The sequence below is a fragment of the Passer domesticus genome, chromosome 2, assembly GCF_036417665.1.
Source record: "Passer domesticus isolate bPasDom1 chromosome 2, bPasDom1.hap1, whole genome shotgun sequence".
Classification (NCBI taxonomy): domain Eukaryota; kingdom Metazoa; phylum Chordata; class Aves; order Passeriformes; family Passeridae; genus Passer; species Passer domesticus.
The window spans coordinates 126,694,035-126,709,763 of NC_087475.1; the positions used below are offsets into that span (position 1 = coordinate 126,694,035).

At 49.3% G+C, this 15,729-nt stretch overlaps 1 protein-coding gene across 2 annotated transcripts in view; it reads right to left on the reverse strand.

Moving 5' to 3' along the window:
* Positions 1 to 5,040: 5,040 nt before the first annotated feature.
* HUNK (hormonally up-regulated Neu-associated kinase) overlaps positions 5,041 to 15,729 on the reverse strand; it is a 39,106-nt gene continuing 28,417 nt past the window's right edge. The window contains exons 7-10 of one of the 2 annotated variants that reach the window (XM_064411167.1): positions 13,876 to 14,044; positions 13,281 to 13,364; positions 8,859 to 9,039; positions 5,041 to 6,693 (exon numbers count right to left, since the gene is read on the reverse strand). In XM_064411167.1, the coding sequence (XP_064267237.1) occupies positions 6,065 to 6,693; positions 8,859 to 9,039; positions 13,281 to 13,364; positions 13,876 to 14,044 (1,063 nt within the window). In that variant the 3' untranslated portion in view covers positions 5,041 to 6,064. The remainder of the gene's footprint in view (positions 6,694 to 8,858; positions 9,040 to 13,280; positions 13,365 to 13,875; positions 14,045 to 15,729) is intronic. The other variant, XM_064411168.1, reaches the window with a different exon arrangement.

The following is a 15,729-nucleotide window of genomic DNA, read 5'->3' on the forward strand; positions in this document are numbered from 1 at the left end:
ACTCGGGGTTTGGTGTCTTTATTCAAAGGGGGTTGCAGGTAACTCAACAAAGATGATCCTGTCCAGGCAAGCCGATCTCTTGGCAACCACAATTCAAGCACTGGGAAATCTGAGCAAAGGGTGGGCTGGGAAGAGAAGGAATTGCCTGAGCACACAGCATTAGGCTCTCCCAGCAAGGACAGAAATGAGGAAGGTGTTTGTTTCCTGACAGCCTGCCTTCCCTGTGATGTTGAGCACCCCTAAATCAGTGCCACGGGATGCTGGCCCAGGCATCCCACAGCCCTGAGAGGGCTCAGTGGATGCCACATCCCTGTTTCCTGGAAGGATTGCTCAGCACAGGCACCAGCAAACGCCAGGAGGATTTCCATCCTCAGCCTCATCACTCCTGCATTTGGAGCAGGTCTGGTGGGCAGGGAAGTCCCATTTTCCATGGAATCACCTGTTCGGGTGGCAGGGGGAATTCTCCATCTCTGCCCCAGCCCCGTGCTGGCCCCTGGACACTTTGCACAGACCAGGAGGGGCAGGTGTCTGCCTGGCTTATTGCTGCTCCTGCCTGCAGAGATGCAATTAATCACTGTGGAGACTGCTGCAAGCCCCAGCCTGGGCTCGGGGGCTCAGACCAGCTCTAGGCAGCAGCTGCTGGGGGGCTTTTTGGAAAAAGATTTTTCCACTGGTGTGCAGTGCCTGAAGGTAAAGGGAGGTTCTTCCCCTGCCTGCAGGTGGGACTTCCTGAAGGCAACAAAGTCCCTCTGACATTGAGCAGGTCCCTGCCACTGGTGGGAATCAAGGGCTGTTTGTCAGAGGAATGGCTGGATTTGGACTTTTGAAGGCTATCCCAGCCTTCATGCTGATGAAGGGTTTTAACCTCATGGAAAATCCTGCACGGTGTGTAAAGCCTTGGCTCAGGGGGTCCATCAAAGGCAGGGAAATCACTGGAAACCACAGGTCTGCAGGTCTATGTGTGTGTCCATGCAGGGCCATTGTCACCTCAGGTCCCCATGGCAGGGCTCCCAGCCTGGACCAGAGGCCAGACAGTCCCAGTAGCCCATGACCCCAGCATGTCCTCCCCTTCCCTGAGGAGAAATACTGGAATGGAGTGCTGGAAGTGGGGTGTGGTGATACACCGTCCTGGTGAGGCACCAATCTGCTCTGCTCCGGTGACATTTCTGCAGATGTTCACTCAGGGCAGCTGACACAGACCCAGCCACTGCCCTCCCCCATTTCCCAGCAATTTCTGGGTGGAACACCCTGAAACCCCTGTGCACAGCGCAGGTTGGGCTGTGAGCTGGACTGAGCAGCTCCCAGAGGAATGCTGTGGGGCTGCCCTCTCCTGCTCGCAGAGCCCTCAGGGCGGCCTGCCCACCATGCCCTCAGGGAGACCTTCCCGCCATGCCCCCTCAGAACAGCCTGCCCGCCAAGCCCTCAGGGCAGCCTGCCTGCCATGCCCTCAGGACGTTCTGCTTGCCAAGCCCTCAGGACAGCCTGCCTGCCATGCCCTCAGGACAGCCTGCCTGCCATGCCCTCAGAGAGACCCTCCCGCCATGCCCTCAGGACAGCCTGTCCGCCATGCCCTCAGAACGTCCTGCCTGCCATGCCCTCAGGACAGCCTGTCCGCCATGCCCTCAGAACGTCCTGCCCGCCATGCCCTCAGGGAGGCCTGCCCACCATGCCCTCAGAACGTCCTGCCTGCCATGTCCTCAGGGCAGCCTGCCCGCCATGCCCTCAGGGACAGCATGTGTGTACCAGGGATTTTCAGATCTGCCTGGGCTAAGCCTGAGCCTCTCTCCTGACAGCCCTGGCAGCTCCCTTTCCATGCTTCAGATGTTGCAGCAGCCCTGAAAATGAACATTGCACAGCAAGTGCTGCTAGCAGTGCTGGCTCAGCAGAAAAACCCCAAACACAGCTGCTGGAAGGGGTGAGGCGCGCTCTCAAAAGCACAATTCCACTTATTTAGGAAAAGGAAAGGTTAGCATAGGCCTGCTTTCAGTCTGGGGAAAAGCACCAGAGGCCATTTACCTAAATCTGTGCTCTCAGACACTTGGTTTTCCCCAGCCTCACATTCTGAAGCACTTTCCCTGCACAAGCATCGAGCTCTTTTCATCCAGGCCTCTGCACCCAGACATCCAGCCCAGCTGCAGTGCCACTTCCAGCAGAGCCCTGAGGCTCCAGAAATGCGAACAGCAGATTGAAACCTCTCAGATGTGCCTGGGAGCCTTTCAGGCCAGGGGAGTTGGTGACTTGTGACAGTTTTGTCACTGTGCTGACAGAGCAAGGCCTGTCCCTGACAACCGCAGTGACACCTTTGCACAAGCCTGTTGTGTCCTCCTTCTCCCAGGCTGGAAAAAACTGAATCTCCTGTCTCTGGGGCCAGGAACTTTGAGGCAGACCCATTGCAGATCAGCTCTTTCACATCTGAAATCTCCCTTTGTGTTTAAACAAAATAAAAAACCTTGGATTTCTGTTCATGAGCTGTCAGAAAAGGTCATGCCTGGGAGCATCTGTCACAGATCCCATTCCAGCATCCCTCAGCCTCCTCAAAAAATGTCTGAGCCATCCTGGCTGCTTTTGACCGAAGAGAGTGAAATCAGACATTTTCCAGGTTTTATGGGGAGTAGTGGCCAGGTAGAGGAAACTCCAATCAGCTCACTGGAATGCACAGGAAACGTGGTTCCAAGTCCACACTTGGGCAAACTGTCTGGGAGCAGGCAGAGATGGGAGAGAAAAACCTCATTTTATCTAACAGCCATCTGGAAAGAAAGCCTCTGATGGCCTTTCTTTGTTCTGGATTCTGTCCTTTCTGCTTTTAAGAGGTACAAGGAATTGGGTTATTTTCCCTCGTACAGGTGGAAGAGTGCTTTTCATACAAACATTAATAAATATAATAATTTTTTAATTTTAAAACAAGCTTAACACCTCACCTTTACTCAATAAACATCTTATTTTCTTCTCAGCTGGCAGGGGGGAGAAGCAGAGATGCTCCTGCAAACTCCAAACCCACTCTAGGATCTATCCAGAAGCCCTTTGTTCGATTGTCTGTGCCCCAGTAGCAGAAAGAATCCTATGACAGCCTTCCTTTGGGATCAAATATTGAGGAGTTTTGTGGAGCTCCAAGGAAGTCATGTGGAGAGGGGATACATGAGAGAAAACTGACCATTTGTGGCCACAGAGGATGGAAAAATCAGGGAAGAGGCAAAACCCCAACTCCTGCACACAGAAACAGTGCCCCTGGATTTTCTGCTCACTTCTGGATAAGCGTGGCCAATATGAGCTTGAGGTGCTACAAGCAGTGAAGGTTTTTCAGTATTTAGCAGCCCATTTACAGGAGAAGCACAAAGACCAACACCTTCAGCAACAGCTGCTGGTTTCTGCTCTTTCTCACTGAATAAATCCAACACCTGTTTTTCCAGGCAGAAGAGCCTGAACAGAACCACTTTTACCAGTCTGGCTCCTGAACTGCTGCCCAGTGATCAGCCAGTTTGCACAACCCTCCTGTGCCTGCTTCACAGCAGCTCAGAAAGGCCCCACAGGGCTGTTTCCATTCCAAAGCTCAGAACTGCTCTTTTCCCAACACCCAGCCTGAAGTGTAAGGTGTATTTTCAGCTGTCAAACACATTCATGACAGGTTTGGTGCCAAGACTGAGGCAAACACCAAAAAAAGATCTCAACCTTCCACTAGACCAGGCTGCTCCAAGCCCCATCCTTGTAGTTTTTGTCCTGAGTTTTTATCTTTGCTACGCAGTGACCTGGCAAACAAAGTCAGCAGTCTGTGGCAATCTTGTTCAAAAAGTACATATATTTAATAATGATACCAAATACAGCTTTTCCCCCCTGGAATTTCCACTGTGATATTCAGTAGGCCCCTTCTGTGGTCACTGCAGTTGGTCTGTACATAGCTACTGACTATGCTGAATACATGGTTATGTTTTAGCAGTGTAGTACTCATATATTCTCTATAAATATAATAAAATACTTAACATTTGTTTTCATTCTGATTCTTACACATATTTCCTGCGTTTCCACAAATGAAAAAAAAAAACAAAAAAACCCAAACCCAAAACAAAACATGTCTCTTTCCTGCCTCCCCCAACCTTTTATTGGGTTCCAAATAAACCTGAGTTTGCAATTCAAGTTGGCATCTGCCATCTGCTCGGGTATGTGAGTCTGATGAACACAAAGAGGGGGGATTTCAGTGATCCTTGATTTCAGTGATCCTTGATTTCAGTGGTCCCTGATTTCAGTGGTCCCTGATTTCAGTGATCCCTGATTTCAGTGGTCCCTGCCCACTGGCTTGGCAGCACAAATGTGATAACATGAAGAGAATGAAAATGTTCTGACATTTATAAAAGAACGAGTTAAAATGGCCCCCAGGGATGAACAGGTGCTCTCCACAAACAGAATGCAACACTTCTTGATCTGAAAATTGATAAAATTATTCCAGGGCTGTCTTTTCTCATCACATTGGGGTTTTCATGTGTATTATTTTACACAACTCCCTCAGAGGTGGGAGTCCTCACTCCACTGAAGGGTCCAAGATGCTGATGGACTCTCCAGGGCCAAACCCCAGTGCTGAAGGGAAGGTTCCACCTGCAGGGATGAGATGGGTGCTCTGGGCATCACTGCTGGTTTTGCCAACACTGAGCAGCCCAGTTATCTTTAAGTATTTGGATTAATGTCTAAATTAATTTTTTCCTGCAGGTTTTGGAGTCAGGCGTGTAAAAGGCTCAGCTATGCCCCTCCTGACCCAGGCTCTGAATATCCTGCTCCTGGAACTGGAAGGAAAACTTCCCAAACAGGGAAGTTCCCTCAGCATCTGCACGGACACCAACGGGGCAATGAAATTGTTTGTAAAATTACGGATGAAAATAGGGCCTGGATTCCCACCAGTGGCAAAATCCCATCTTCTAAGGACAAGAAGTCACCACCTCTGCTTCCTGGGTTTTGAAATGCCATTCAGAGGTGGCAGCAGAACCAGGCTGGAACAAGCTTTGCTCTGAACACACAAACACGTACACGGGGGGTACAGACGAGAGAAAAGAGCAGTCTTTGTCTTTGGCTAAACCTTCTAATTTATAGGAAAATGGTTTGAGGACAGAAACAGAACCAAAAAAAATGTTGCCAACCTGTCAGATGTATCATTTACTTAGAAAAACAAGACTGGTATACAGAACGTGGTGTCTTTTAAGAAAGTCAATCTCCACTCCTTGTAACAATACCCCGTTTTGGTAACTACTACATTACCAATCTTGGAGTATAAAATGGACTTGGTACAGTTTCATGTGTCCTTTATTAGTCTTTTTAATTCACTGCAGTCTCAGAAAAGCCTTCAGGTGTGTCCAATGCTGCCTTGGTGTAACAGGGACCAATGCAGTGAATTTCCACATGATGACACTTGTTTTTAAATAATCCTGTTTCTTGTGACATCATTACATCAGAGTTTTCTTCATGAGAAAAAAATGATTGTGTTATTACCTACTTTATGTAATTAACAGTAAAATCTGCTTTGAATTCCAATACTGCCACTTTTTCTGAGCTAGACCACTCGTGCCTTTACTCAAGCTTCTACCACCTTCATCTTCTCGGCAGGGCTTGTCAGCAAGCTCACTTTGGACAGAGTACTGGCATTTCCCCCTCTCCTGCCCCAGGAACAATGCCTGCAGCAGCAGCAGCACGGGCTGTGTGGCACAGGCAGGTGGAGCAGGGACAGTCTGAGCACAGATCCTGGCCCGGCACTGATTCCCTGCAGGAACCAAACCCTCGGCGCTCGTGGTTCTCCCACCTGGGTGAGAGCAGTGAAAATACAGATCCACGCAGCTCTTGCAGGGTGTTTTACTGTACAGTCAGATGCCAAATGTGAATATTTCTTAACAGCACAAGCAGAGCCCTTTTCTTTCAACTGTAATACGTAGGACAGTGCCTTCCTTGCAAGCAAACCTCCGATTTCCTGCGCTGCACCACCGCGGGGTATCACGTGGTGACAGCAACGCGCCAGTGGCTTTCCCTTCTTGCTTAAAGGAGAAAAAGGTTAGATCCCAGAGAAGAGCAGTGCAATTCCCAGGATGTCAGGCTAACACTGGCCGCTGACAGCCTCTGTGTTGAAGGAAATCTGTGTGGGGCTCATCTGCTGCAGCTGAGGCATCCTGGCTTCCAGGGGCTTTTCGCTCACCGACTGCATGCTCTGGTTCCTCTTCCTCAGCATCTGTCCGATCCCCATCATGGGGAACCTGCCCCTGCTTTTCACACAGTTTGGGCTGCCCAGGGGGTTGCTGGGGACCAGCTGGGTAGGGGACACCGCCTCTTCCTTTGCCGGATACGCTTTCTCTTCATAGGTGAAAGAGACCTGGGTGGGGTGGATGGGGGACGTGCTCCTCGGGGGAAAGAGCGGCGACAGTGTCCTTTCACTGGAGCTTTTGTAAGGGAAATTCACTGGGGAGCCTAAAATTCTGTACTGGTGAGAGGGGGAAACCTGGTCTATTTGGTCCTCTCTGTCAACTGACTCGAAGGAGTGCACGATGTTGAGGATGAGAGGGGAGTCCTTGGCCCGGCCCCCGATCCGGGACGGCTCTGGCTGTGGGGACTCCTGCCTCTTGAGGAGCCGCGGGGTCCTGGGGGGAGGCTGCTGCACCTCCAGGTATTCCAGGGAGCTGGAGCCTGTCTTGGGTGCCAGGGGCTCGTGCAAAGGGCTCACGCTGGAGTCTGCAAAGCAATGGGAGAGGGAAGCAGAAGAGCACACTGCAGTTACCAGCACCTCAAACACAGGAACCTGGTGGTGCACCAGCTGCAAGAAACAGTCTGGGATGCACTCACACCCCAATTCCCTCACCCTCACTTAATACTAACACCATTGTTTCCCAGGTAATTCATCTGCCCTCTTCCTCACAGGCAGGAAAAGTGCTTAAACTGAGACAGGGACTTGAAAAGGAAAAGCACAGTTGTCTCCAGCTGTTTGTATTAATTATATCCAAAACACCACAAACACACTGAGAAACCTCACATTTTTCCTTTCCCAGCACCACTTTGTGTGGCTCTTGCTGGGCCTGTATTCCCTGACACACCTAGGGGAGCACAGTGAGTTAATCCCTGATGGCTCTCCTTGCATTTTGGAACAAAATCTGTTCCTAGTTTCACACATGTAAATATGGAGAAGCACTGGCCAGATTCAAGCTGTTATAGTTTGGACAGATTGGCTGCATCAACTTCAGCAAGAACCTTCCTCCAGCAAGGGCTGAAAATAAATGGAACAAAATCTTTGCAGGATTTGGCCCAGTCAAACAAAACAGATCTCGTGGAGAAGATCTGCTCAGCTCCTACAGAACGCTGGCACTGCCTCATGCCAAGCTAATCACAAGCAAGCATGTTTTGCTGCCTTGATGGAAAGCTGTCCAAGGAACCTGACTGCCAGGCCCTCCTAATTGAATTAACTGGTAGCTATTCCATCAGTTCCCTAAAAATCATCTAAAAAGGATCTGAAATAATTTAGCTCTGCCAGCACTCAGGTCCCAGCCACAAATGTCACATGTATTTCCTGTGGAGGGATGGTCTTGTCAGGGGTTGAGACCTGAATGGATGAACAGGATGAAATCTCACACTTGTCTGGGAAAAGTAGAAAGAAGTTCATTCCAACCAGCTTCTTTCTAAAACTGGCCAAAATTAAGATGTGTCACAATATAGTCTCCATAAGCAGAGAAATGCTTTAGCTGAGAGCTGCATGATTTTCAGAACAAAAAAGCAGGGAGAAACCTAAAGAGGGAAAAAAATGAAATAGATTTTCTTCCCCCTGTGCCTTCCTCCCAAAAGGGATGCAAATATGAGCAAAATGGGCATTTTAATTTTTTTTAACATTTTTTAAAGGAACTATGCCCCATTCCTGACCAGCTCTCTGAATTCCTGCCACCTTGCAGCAGAGGTTCCTGTGCTGCCAGACAAACACAACTTGGACAATTTTTTCTCACTTTGAGCACAACAAATGATAAATTATCAAGTCACGACAATGAGCATGAAAGCATCACAAGCCACCACTGTGAATAACCCCCTGACACCACAGTAAATGTTTTCCATCACTGGATCTCCCCTCGTTTAGTTCCCTCTCTAACAGAGGCTACATCACCTTGCTGCTCAGTGTGTCCCATGCAGGTGTGCATTGCCCACATCCCATTTTCCCTGCTGACTCCCCTTTTCCTCCACTCCTTTCTCTGCCAGCAGTTTTCACCCAGCCTCTCAGGCTGCCCTTTGTGATTAATGCTCTGCTCTCCTCTGGCTGTCACATCTTTTCCTTTCCCTGCTCATTTTTTCCCCCCCATCCTTTTGCTGATGCTGAGGCTGGCAGTCCCACCTGCCTTTCCTTGAGGCTGCCCCTTTCCCACTCCTCCCAGAGACTCCTCAGGGAGGTCAGGGATTCTCCTTAGCCCTCTCTCAGGAAAACACAATGGCTGCTAGGAAGGAGCTTGGCTACCAGCTCTGGTTCCTCAGTGATCCAGGGTGGGTGGTGATGCTTTCAAAACAGCAGCGTGAGCGTGGATGATTTTGTGTGAGGACGTGTAAACAGGGGAAGAAACTGCCTTTTTAGAGCACTGCAGGAATTCTGTCAAACACAGAAAGGGAGGGCTCCTGGCTGCTGAGCACCACCGTGGATTCCTCAGGGCATTTCACTCCACGTGTGCTGACATTATCCAGGCTCCTTTCCCACACCACCCCTGGAGCGACAGGGAAGGCAAACCCGGAGTTTTTACTCACAAACACACACCACACAGGACTGGACAGGCTCAAAACCACCACACAGGACAGGACAGGCTCAAAACCACCACACCCCACATGCACACACAGGCCAGACCCACCATGGTCTTTCTCTTTCTCCCACTGACCTTTGTCGGGACCCCCGGCCTTGGCGACCTTCCGGTCCTTCAGCAGAGCCTTGGTGTTCTGGATCTGTGAGATAAGACAGGAAGAAGGCTGTCTATATGAAACTGGACTTTTCTCAGTTTTCTTTGGGAGCTGACGGTGAAGGATCTCCCCTTTCTTTTCTTGCTCTTTGAGTTTTTTGTCCTTTAAGGTTGTAAAACAAACAAGAACAATCTGGTTTACTCAAGGGAAGTTGCAGTGACCCCCAGACCTATAAGGTGGATTAATCACCATGTATTTACAAGGAACTTTTCTCAGAGTAACCAAACCCTCCATGTCTCATTTTCCTCCAATCAGTTTGCCTTGATTTCATGGCTCCCATCTGCTCTGACACTCAGGCAGTGTGAAAGCTGGTTTTGGAAAATTAAAGGAAAAGGAAAGCTTTTCTCTTGGATAAAGCAGATGAAGGTTTGTGCTTCTCCATACCTGAAATACCCTACTTAAGCACCAAAAAAAGCCTTTGATTTCTCTTTACTCCACTCCCTCTGAGATTTAAAAAGGTGAGCTGCAAAGTTTTAAAGAAGTTTAAAGCCTTTGAGTCATTTCTCTTCTGTCCAGACAAGACCTGGAGGAACACAGCCCTTGCAACTGCAGAAGAGACAAAGAGGGAGGAAATTATTGAGCTATCCCTTCCCTGAGCCCTGACTCCTGGCTGTGATGGGGAAGGCAGCTGAAGGTGGGACTGCAAGAAGAAGATAGGTTTGATCTCCAGTGATGACAGAGGAAAAACAGACCCTGGGAGCAGGACTCTGAACAGGAAGCCAGTTTTCAAAGCACTGTTCTACAGTGAAAATTCATTGCATCTTCTTTCAGTCACTGGATTCAGCGAACTGCTTAACACTCTTTACCTGCCACTGATTTCTAGGAGAGTCCAAAGCCTTATTTCTCATTAAAAAAGATGTTTTGGTTGGCTTGGGGTTGTTGTTGTGGTCACAGTTCTCATTTAGGCAACATGTTTTGCTGCATCTGATTAAAAGGTCACTGCAAGTACAAGTCTTTTTGAAAAGTGAAGGAAAGTTCTTTCCCCCAATTATGTGCCTGTTTTGTCTGGTAATTATGCACTGCCGCTCTTGATTTTCTTTTGCAAGCTCACTGACGTGGAGTCCATGAAAACCCTCAAAGTAAAGTGCACAAAAACACATGAGAGAGGAAAAGAAAGATGCAGAAAACAACTTGGATTCTCCTGGACCACTAAACAGCTCTGGAAGCAAGACAGACACAAAGAGGCAAAAATCTGGTCTCATTGTGAACACTCCCAGCTCAGATGGAGCCTGGCTCCCTTTACAGAGCATGTCTGGGCACTGCTGGGCTCACCAACCTTCCAGGAGATGCAGAGTTGGAAAGAAGACCTTCAGTGACTCATAAACCAAAGTTTTTAGTTTTAATACCAACATGGTTGACTTGGGAGAAGAAGAACCTGAGATCCTCGTCACTGGTGGAGCTGTACACCCCTGCCCACCTTTGGAGGTGCCTGTGCATGCCGTGCTTGGAGCCACAGTGTGGATCAGGCCCTGGTGAGGGTGAAGTGCCAACCACAGCAAAACCAGCAGCAGCAAGAACACTGCTAACAGTGCTGTGGGAGTGTCACCTGCCTCAGCAGTCAGGGGAAGGTGTGCAGCTGATTCTGAGCCCACCACACTGCTTCTCCTCCCACGGCCATGAAACTCTGCTGTTGAGCCTTCAGCAGAGACCAGCCGCTCCCAGGGATCTTTTCCTGCAGGTGCTGGTGAGGATGAGACTACGTGGTGACTGTATGAAGGCCTCAGGAGCCAATCCACACTGGTAGGAGCTATCAGCTCTCTTGGGTAGGTGGGGAGGATCAGTGTGCTGGCTGCTGCAGCCTCTGTCCGTGTGCAGGATGTTGTTGCAGGGCTGCAGGATTTTTAGCCTGATGGTGCAGGAGCCAAGCTGCAGCTCCTCACCTGCCAAGTGCTCCTGCCTTTGCCCTCACCCTGCTGGCACATTCTCTCAGCCACAGCAACACAGCCACTCCACACAATTAAAGCAGCCCTGGCAAAGGAAACTCACATATCCGGGGCTGCCAATTAATTACTTCACGCTGGATGAGCACTGCAAATGGTCTTAGGAGTATTTCTGAAAGTGCTAACATTGCTTGTGAGAGGCTCAGGACCTGAACTCCCAAGGTGCCACGCACTCGTATTTGAAAAGGGAAGGAAGATTTCATTCAGGGGAGTTACAAAAGTCCCCCCTGCACTGCAGAGTGCAGGCTGTGCCCCATAATTCAGGAGCTGCACCGGTATGCTGTACTTGAATAGGTTGGGAATTACATCATCCTCTGCTATTTCCTGTCCTGACCTTGACCCTCAAATCTACTCCTAGTCCCAGCAATGGATTTGAAAGGGTATTTGCCTTGGCCATGTCTGACACGGTGATAGGACAAGGACGCCAGTTGTTAAAAATTGCAAATTCCACCCCTGAGCCCTCTGAGCTCCCCTGGAGGGACAGCCATTCGTCCCGAGCCCCCTTCCACAAAGAAAGAGATGGAGAGAGCACAGACTCCTGCCTGCCTGCCCCTGCCCAGCCTGGCTACCTCACACCCACAGCAGACCTGCTGGAGAAGAGGGGCAGGACACGAGCACTGCCCTGTGCCCCTGCCTGCCCCAGCTGCTGGCAGCCCCTCCTGAAGCCCAGTCCTCATTTCCCATGGCTGGAGAGAGGTGGGAGAAATTCTGCTGAAGCTGGAGCTGACCATCCCTCCCCCTCCCATTCCCATGGCAACCTGCAGCTCTGCTCCCTAGGGACCAGTGGCTCCCAATTCCTGTCTGAGTACAGCTCAAGTGACAGAAAACCAGGTTGTGGAACTAGGGAATGGGGTGAAAGGGACCTCAGAGCCCATCTCCACCCCCTGCCATGGGCAGGGACACCCTCCCCGAGCCCAAGCTGGCCTGCACTTCCACACGCTGTGCCCATGCAGTGGGAGAGCAGGCTGTTATCATCATTATTGTTATTATTATTGTTATTATTATTGCAGTGTCTGCACAGCGAGTGCATCCTGGTAAGTATTCCAAGAAAGACATGACACCCCCTCATTCCCTAAACAGCTCCCCTGGGACTAATTCTGAGTCCAGGAGAGGCTTTGGAGGGACTTCCCTCTCTAAGCAAGCCTACAAACCACACTGGGGCACACCCTGGCACTGCTGTCAGCTCCCAGTTTTCCTCAGGGAAGAGAACTTTCCAGGCAGGCCTTGCTCAGCCCCCCCTGCACAAGAAGGGAGCAGAAGCTGTGAGCTGATCCCTGGAGAATGCAGAATCCCAGAGCACAGTGGCTCTGTCACTGCCCAGGGAAGTGACACCAGCAGCTGACCAGACAGAACCAGGATGCTCCACACAGGATTTGAAGCCTTCAGCTCCCAGTACCTACCCCGTTTCCAGGGAACAGCTTGAGGAAGTTGTGAGAGCTTTGTGAAATGTCACATTCATCGAGTCTACCCACTGCTGGTCCATTCCAAGCAAGAAGGTTTTGATTTATTCAAGAAAAGAATAAGTACTTTGCCCTGATATTTCCATCTGGCTTGCAGTTCAGCTTGTCTTGCAAGCAGCCTTTATAATAAACAAAACCAGCCACGACACAAATCTGCCCCTGCAATTAGATAATCAATCCAGTGCTGAGGAGCAGCTTTTGGAACAGGCAGCTTCCCCAAGAATGCTGCTCTTTGTGTTGGCAGGGAAGACTTGCACAGCTCACATTACTCCTGTAATTTTAGTGCTTGGCAAAGAATCAGCCAGGGAAGAGAAATTCAGCCAGGATTTAATACAAAATACCTTCTCTGCTTGCAGGCAAGAAGACTGGAGACCAACAGAGCAAAAGGTTAAATCTTTTGTCTGCCCAGGGGAATTCCTTCATGATGCAGAGGCTGATCCCACATCCCTTCTGCTAAGGAGCAGAGCAAATGGACTTTGAAGAGTGCTGTGCTAATCCAGCCTCACTGCTCCTGGCAGCCAAGGCAGGGTTGGCCCAGGACACCACGAGGGTCACCCTGGCTGTCACTCAGCTCTCTGTCCTGCAGCACCACGGGCTCAGAGCCTCCAGAACACCCAGTTTTCATCTTTTTGTAACACCAGCAGCTTGCACTCCAGAATGAAACTATGGAACCCCCTGTGTTTGCATCATTTTGCTAAACAGAGATTTTAAAACATTTAATTTCTTTAAAAACCCTGGAAATCACCTTTCTATTTCCTCTCTTGGGGGTTACTATTTGTTTCTTTGAAAAGATATAAAGGGAGGTATTTGTCCTGCACAGGCAAGACCACAGGTGTTTCTTTTCTCCACAGGCCCACAAACCCATCACTTTAATCACCATCACCAAGGATGCTCAAATTCAATCTGCTTCCAAAGCACTGCAACAAGCTTTGCTGAGCTTTACCTCATAGGAGTCTTTACTGGCCTTGTATTTTTCTATCTGGTAGAGCTGGTTCTTGTGGCAAACACTGTCCTGGCCTTCAGCCTTCTGCAGAGAGAAAAGCACAGAAAAGTAAAATATGTAAGATAATTAGAGAACACTAAGGTTTAATTACTGCTTAATGGACTGCACCCACTCTTGGCATTCAGTGGAGGAGCATCAGCTCACAGAGATGATGGATTTGGCCCATTACATTTTAAATATCATTGTGGCATCACCACTAATGTGGAAAGGACTGAGGGGAGAAAAAAACTAGGATGCTGTTGTCAGATTGGAAGGCTGAGCTCAGGGGCCAGGGACATTCCATCAGCTAAAACTTTCAGCTGAGTTTTCACTTCAAACCTAAATAAGTTTAAGAGCTCTTAAGCTTCTTCTTGATGTCCTGACTCAATAAACTGTGTTACTGGCATTCCAAGCAGCAGAACCAACCCAACACATGGGCACAGCACTTCCCAATGCACAATCCTTGGGATATTCCTAATCCTAGGACCAAATGCCACCAAGCCAGGCCACTTGCAGCCTTTTTGTCCCCAGCAGTGGCAGGAGGCAGCAGGCTCACCCTGAGGCTGGCCAGGTAGCGCTCCAGCTTCTTGTTGAGCAGGAAGTAGATGGCCAGGGTGTGGCTGGCCCTGTTGGACAGCACGGTGTTGATCACATCGCTGTTCTTGTAGCCCAGCTTCTCGGTCATGTGCAGCAGCACGCTCTGGCTCAGGTCCTCCAGGTGAATCCTGCACAGGGGAGAGGCAGAGCAGGATTTTTGGGCTGTCCTCTCCGTGGCAGAACACCCAAGAGGAGGCCCCAAGGGCTCAGTAATTTGGAGCTGTTGGAACCTTGGTTACTGAGAATTTTTTTCACTTTCTGTGCTGACAGGCTCTGACTCCCAAGAGAACACTGCATTTGACCTGAGGGCAAATGTTTTGACCCAGGAAAGCCAGGCAGGGAAAGGACAGATATCTGGGAGCACAGGAGCTGCAGGAAGCTGAATGGACAGAATTCTTTCCACTGTGTCCATCTCTGATGGGAAATGGCACCATGACCATTTGTTCCCCTACACCTGAGCACTAAAATCAAGAAGATGAGCTGGTTTTGAAGGAAAAGAGGCAAAAATCCAGCCCACATCTGGCTCTCTGAAAAGCCCTTTCCTCATAATCAAACAGCACTGCTCTGAGCTTCACCCCCTCACCTGCTGCACAGTGTCCATGCCCTAACTAGCCAGGGAATTTCCTGCTGGAGAAAGGGGATGCACAGGATTATTCCTGCAGCTCAGAATGGCAACGCTGCTGTTCCCCTGCTGTCACAAGCACCAGCCATGTTTATGTCTCTCTCTTCTATAAAGTCTGGAACAGCCTCAGCCAAGGCGAGAAAAGCAGAACAGAGGTCTTGTGGAAATGCCAAAGCATTGGCTCAGCCTGAGTTAAAACCAGATTTTTCCAAAGCACTCTGCTCCTATTTAGACTTCTAAATGGGCTGGCCAGCTTCCCAGAGGTACCCATCTCCAGAGAAATGCTGGGTCCCAGTTGTTTCTACAGGATATTCCTCACTCCTAATACCAAGCCCAATATCAGAGGGAGCTTATTTTGCAGGATTCCCCCTCCCAAGGGATCACTCCCCACCTTTCCCACTCCTGCCCGGGCTCTGATGGACAGGACTCAGACAAAATGTCAAACACAGTCTGGGAAATCTCAAATAACTCATTCCCTTTGTTCCCTGTGCTTGGGAGTGTTCACTCCTTCTGCCTGGGATTGGGTGTTTTTTTCACAAGTTCAAAAGCAAAACTTATCTTGGCCACTGCACGTTGAGACATCTGGGCAGCAAAAGAAATTCAAGCAATTTCGACTTGAAGTGCTCAGCAAAATGGGAAAATTTTGCTTGCCTTCAGGGAATTTCTTCAACAAAAGCAAGCCTAAAAAAAGCCTGGGAAAATATTCTCCTGAAAATGCAGTTTCTGCTGTTCTCCCACCTTATCTCCACTCTTTTCCCTTCCTGCCACGCTCCTGTCTTGAGAACAATGGGTGTTACCCCCAGAGGAGTGGAAGGGCACTGCAAGAACATCACACAACTCCTGGTGTGCTGATTAAGAGAGGAATTAATCCTTTGCAAATTCAGCAGTGGGTTTTTCACACACCATTTCACCACACCTTATCCATGTCTGCACACTAAGGAAAAACTGGAGAAATTCCATGGAAGCTGACTCCAGTGGTACTTTCTGAGACAAGCTCAAAAGGAGCCAAGCCACACCTTTAAATACTTAAAACTTTGGAGATTATTCTCCCTATAAAGCTCCAGTATGACAAAGTCTAGGTAAATCAAGCCTGGGATATCAACTAATGAAACAAAAGTAACATTATTTTTTAAAAATTAAAGAAAGAATCCCGTTAAAGGTTTTTATCCTATACAGCTTCACATGTCCCCT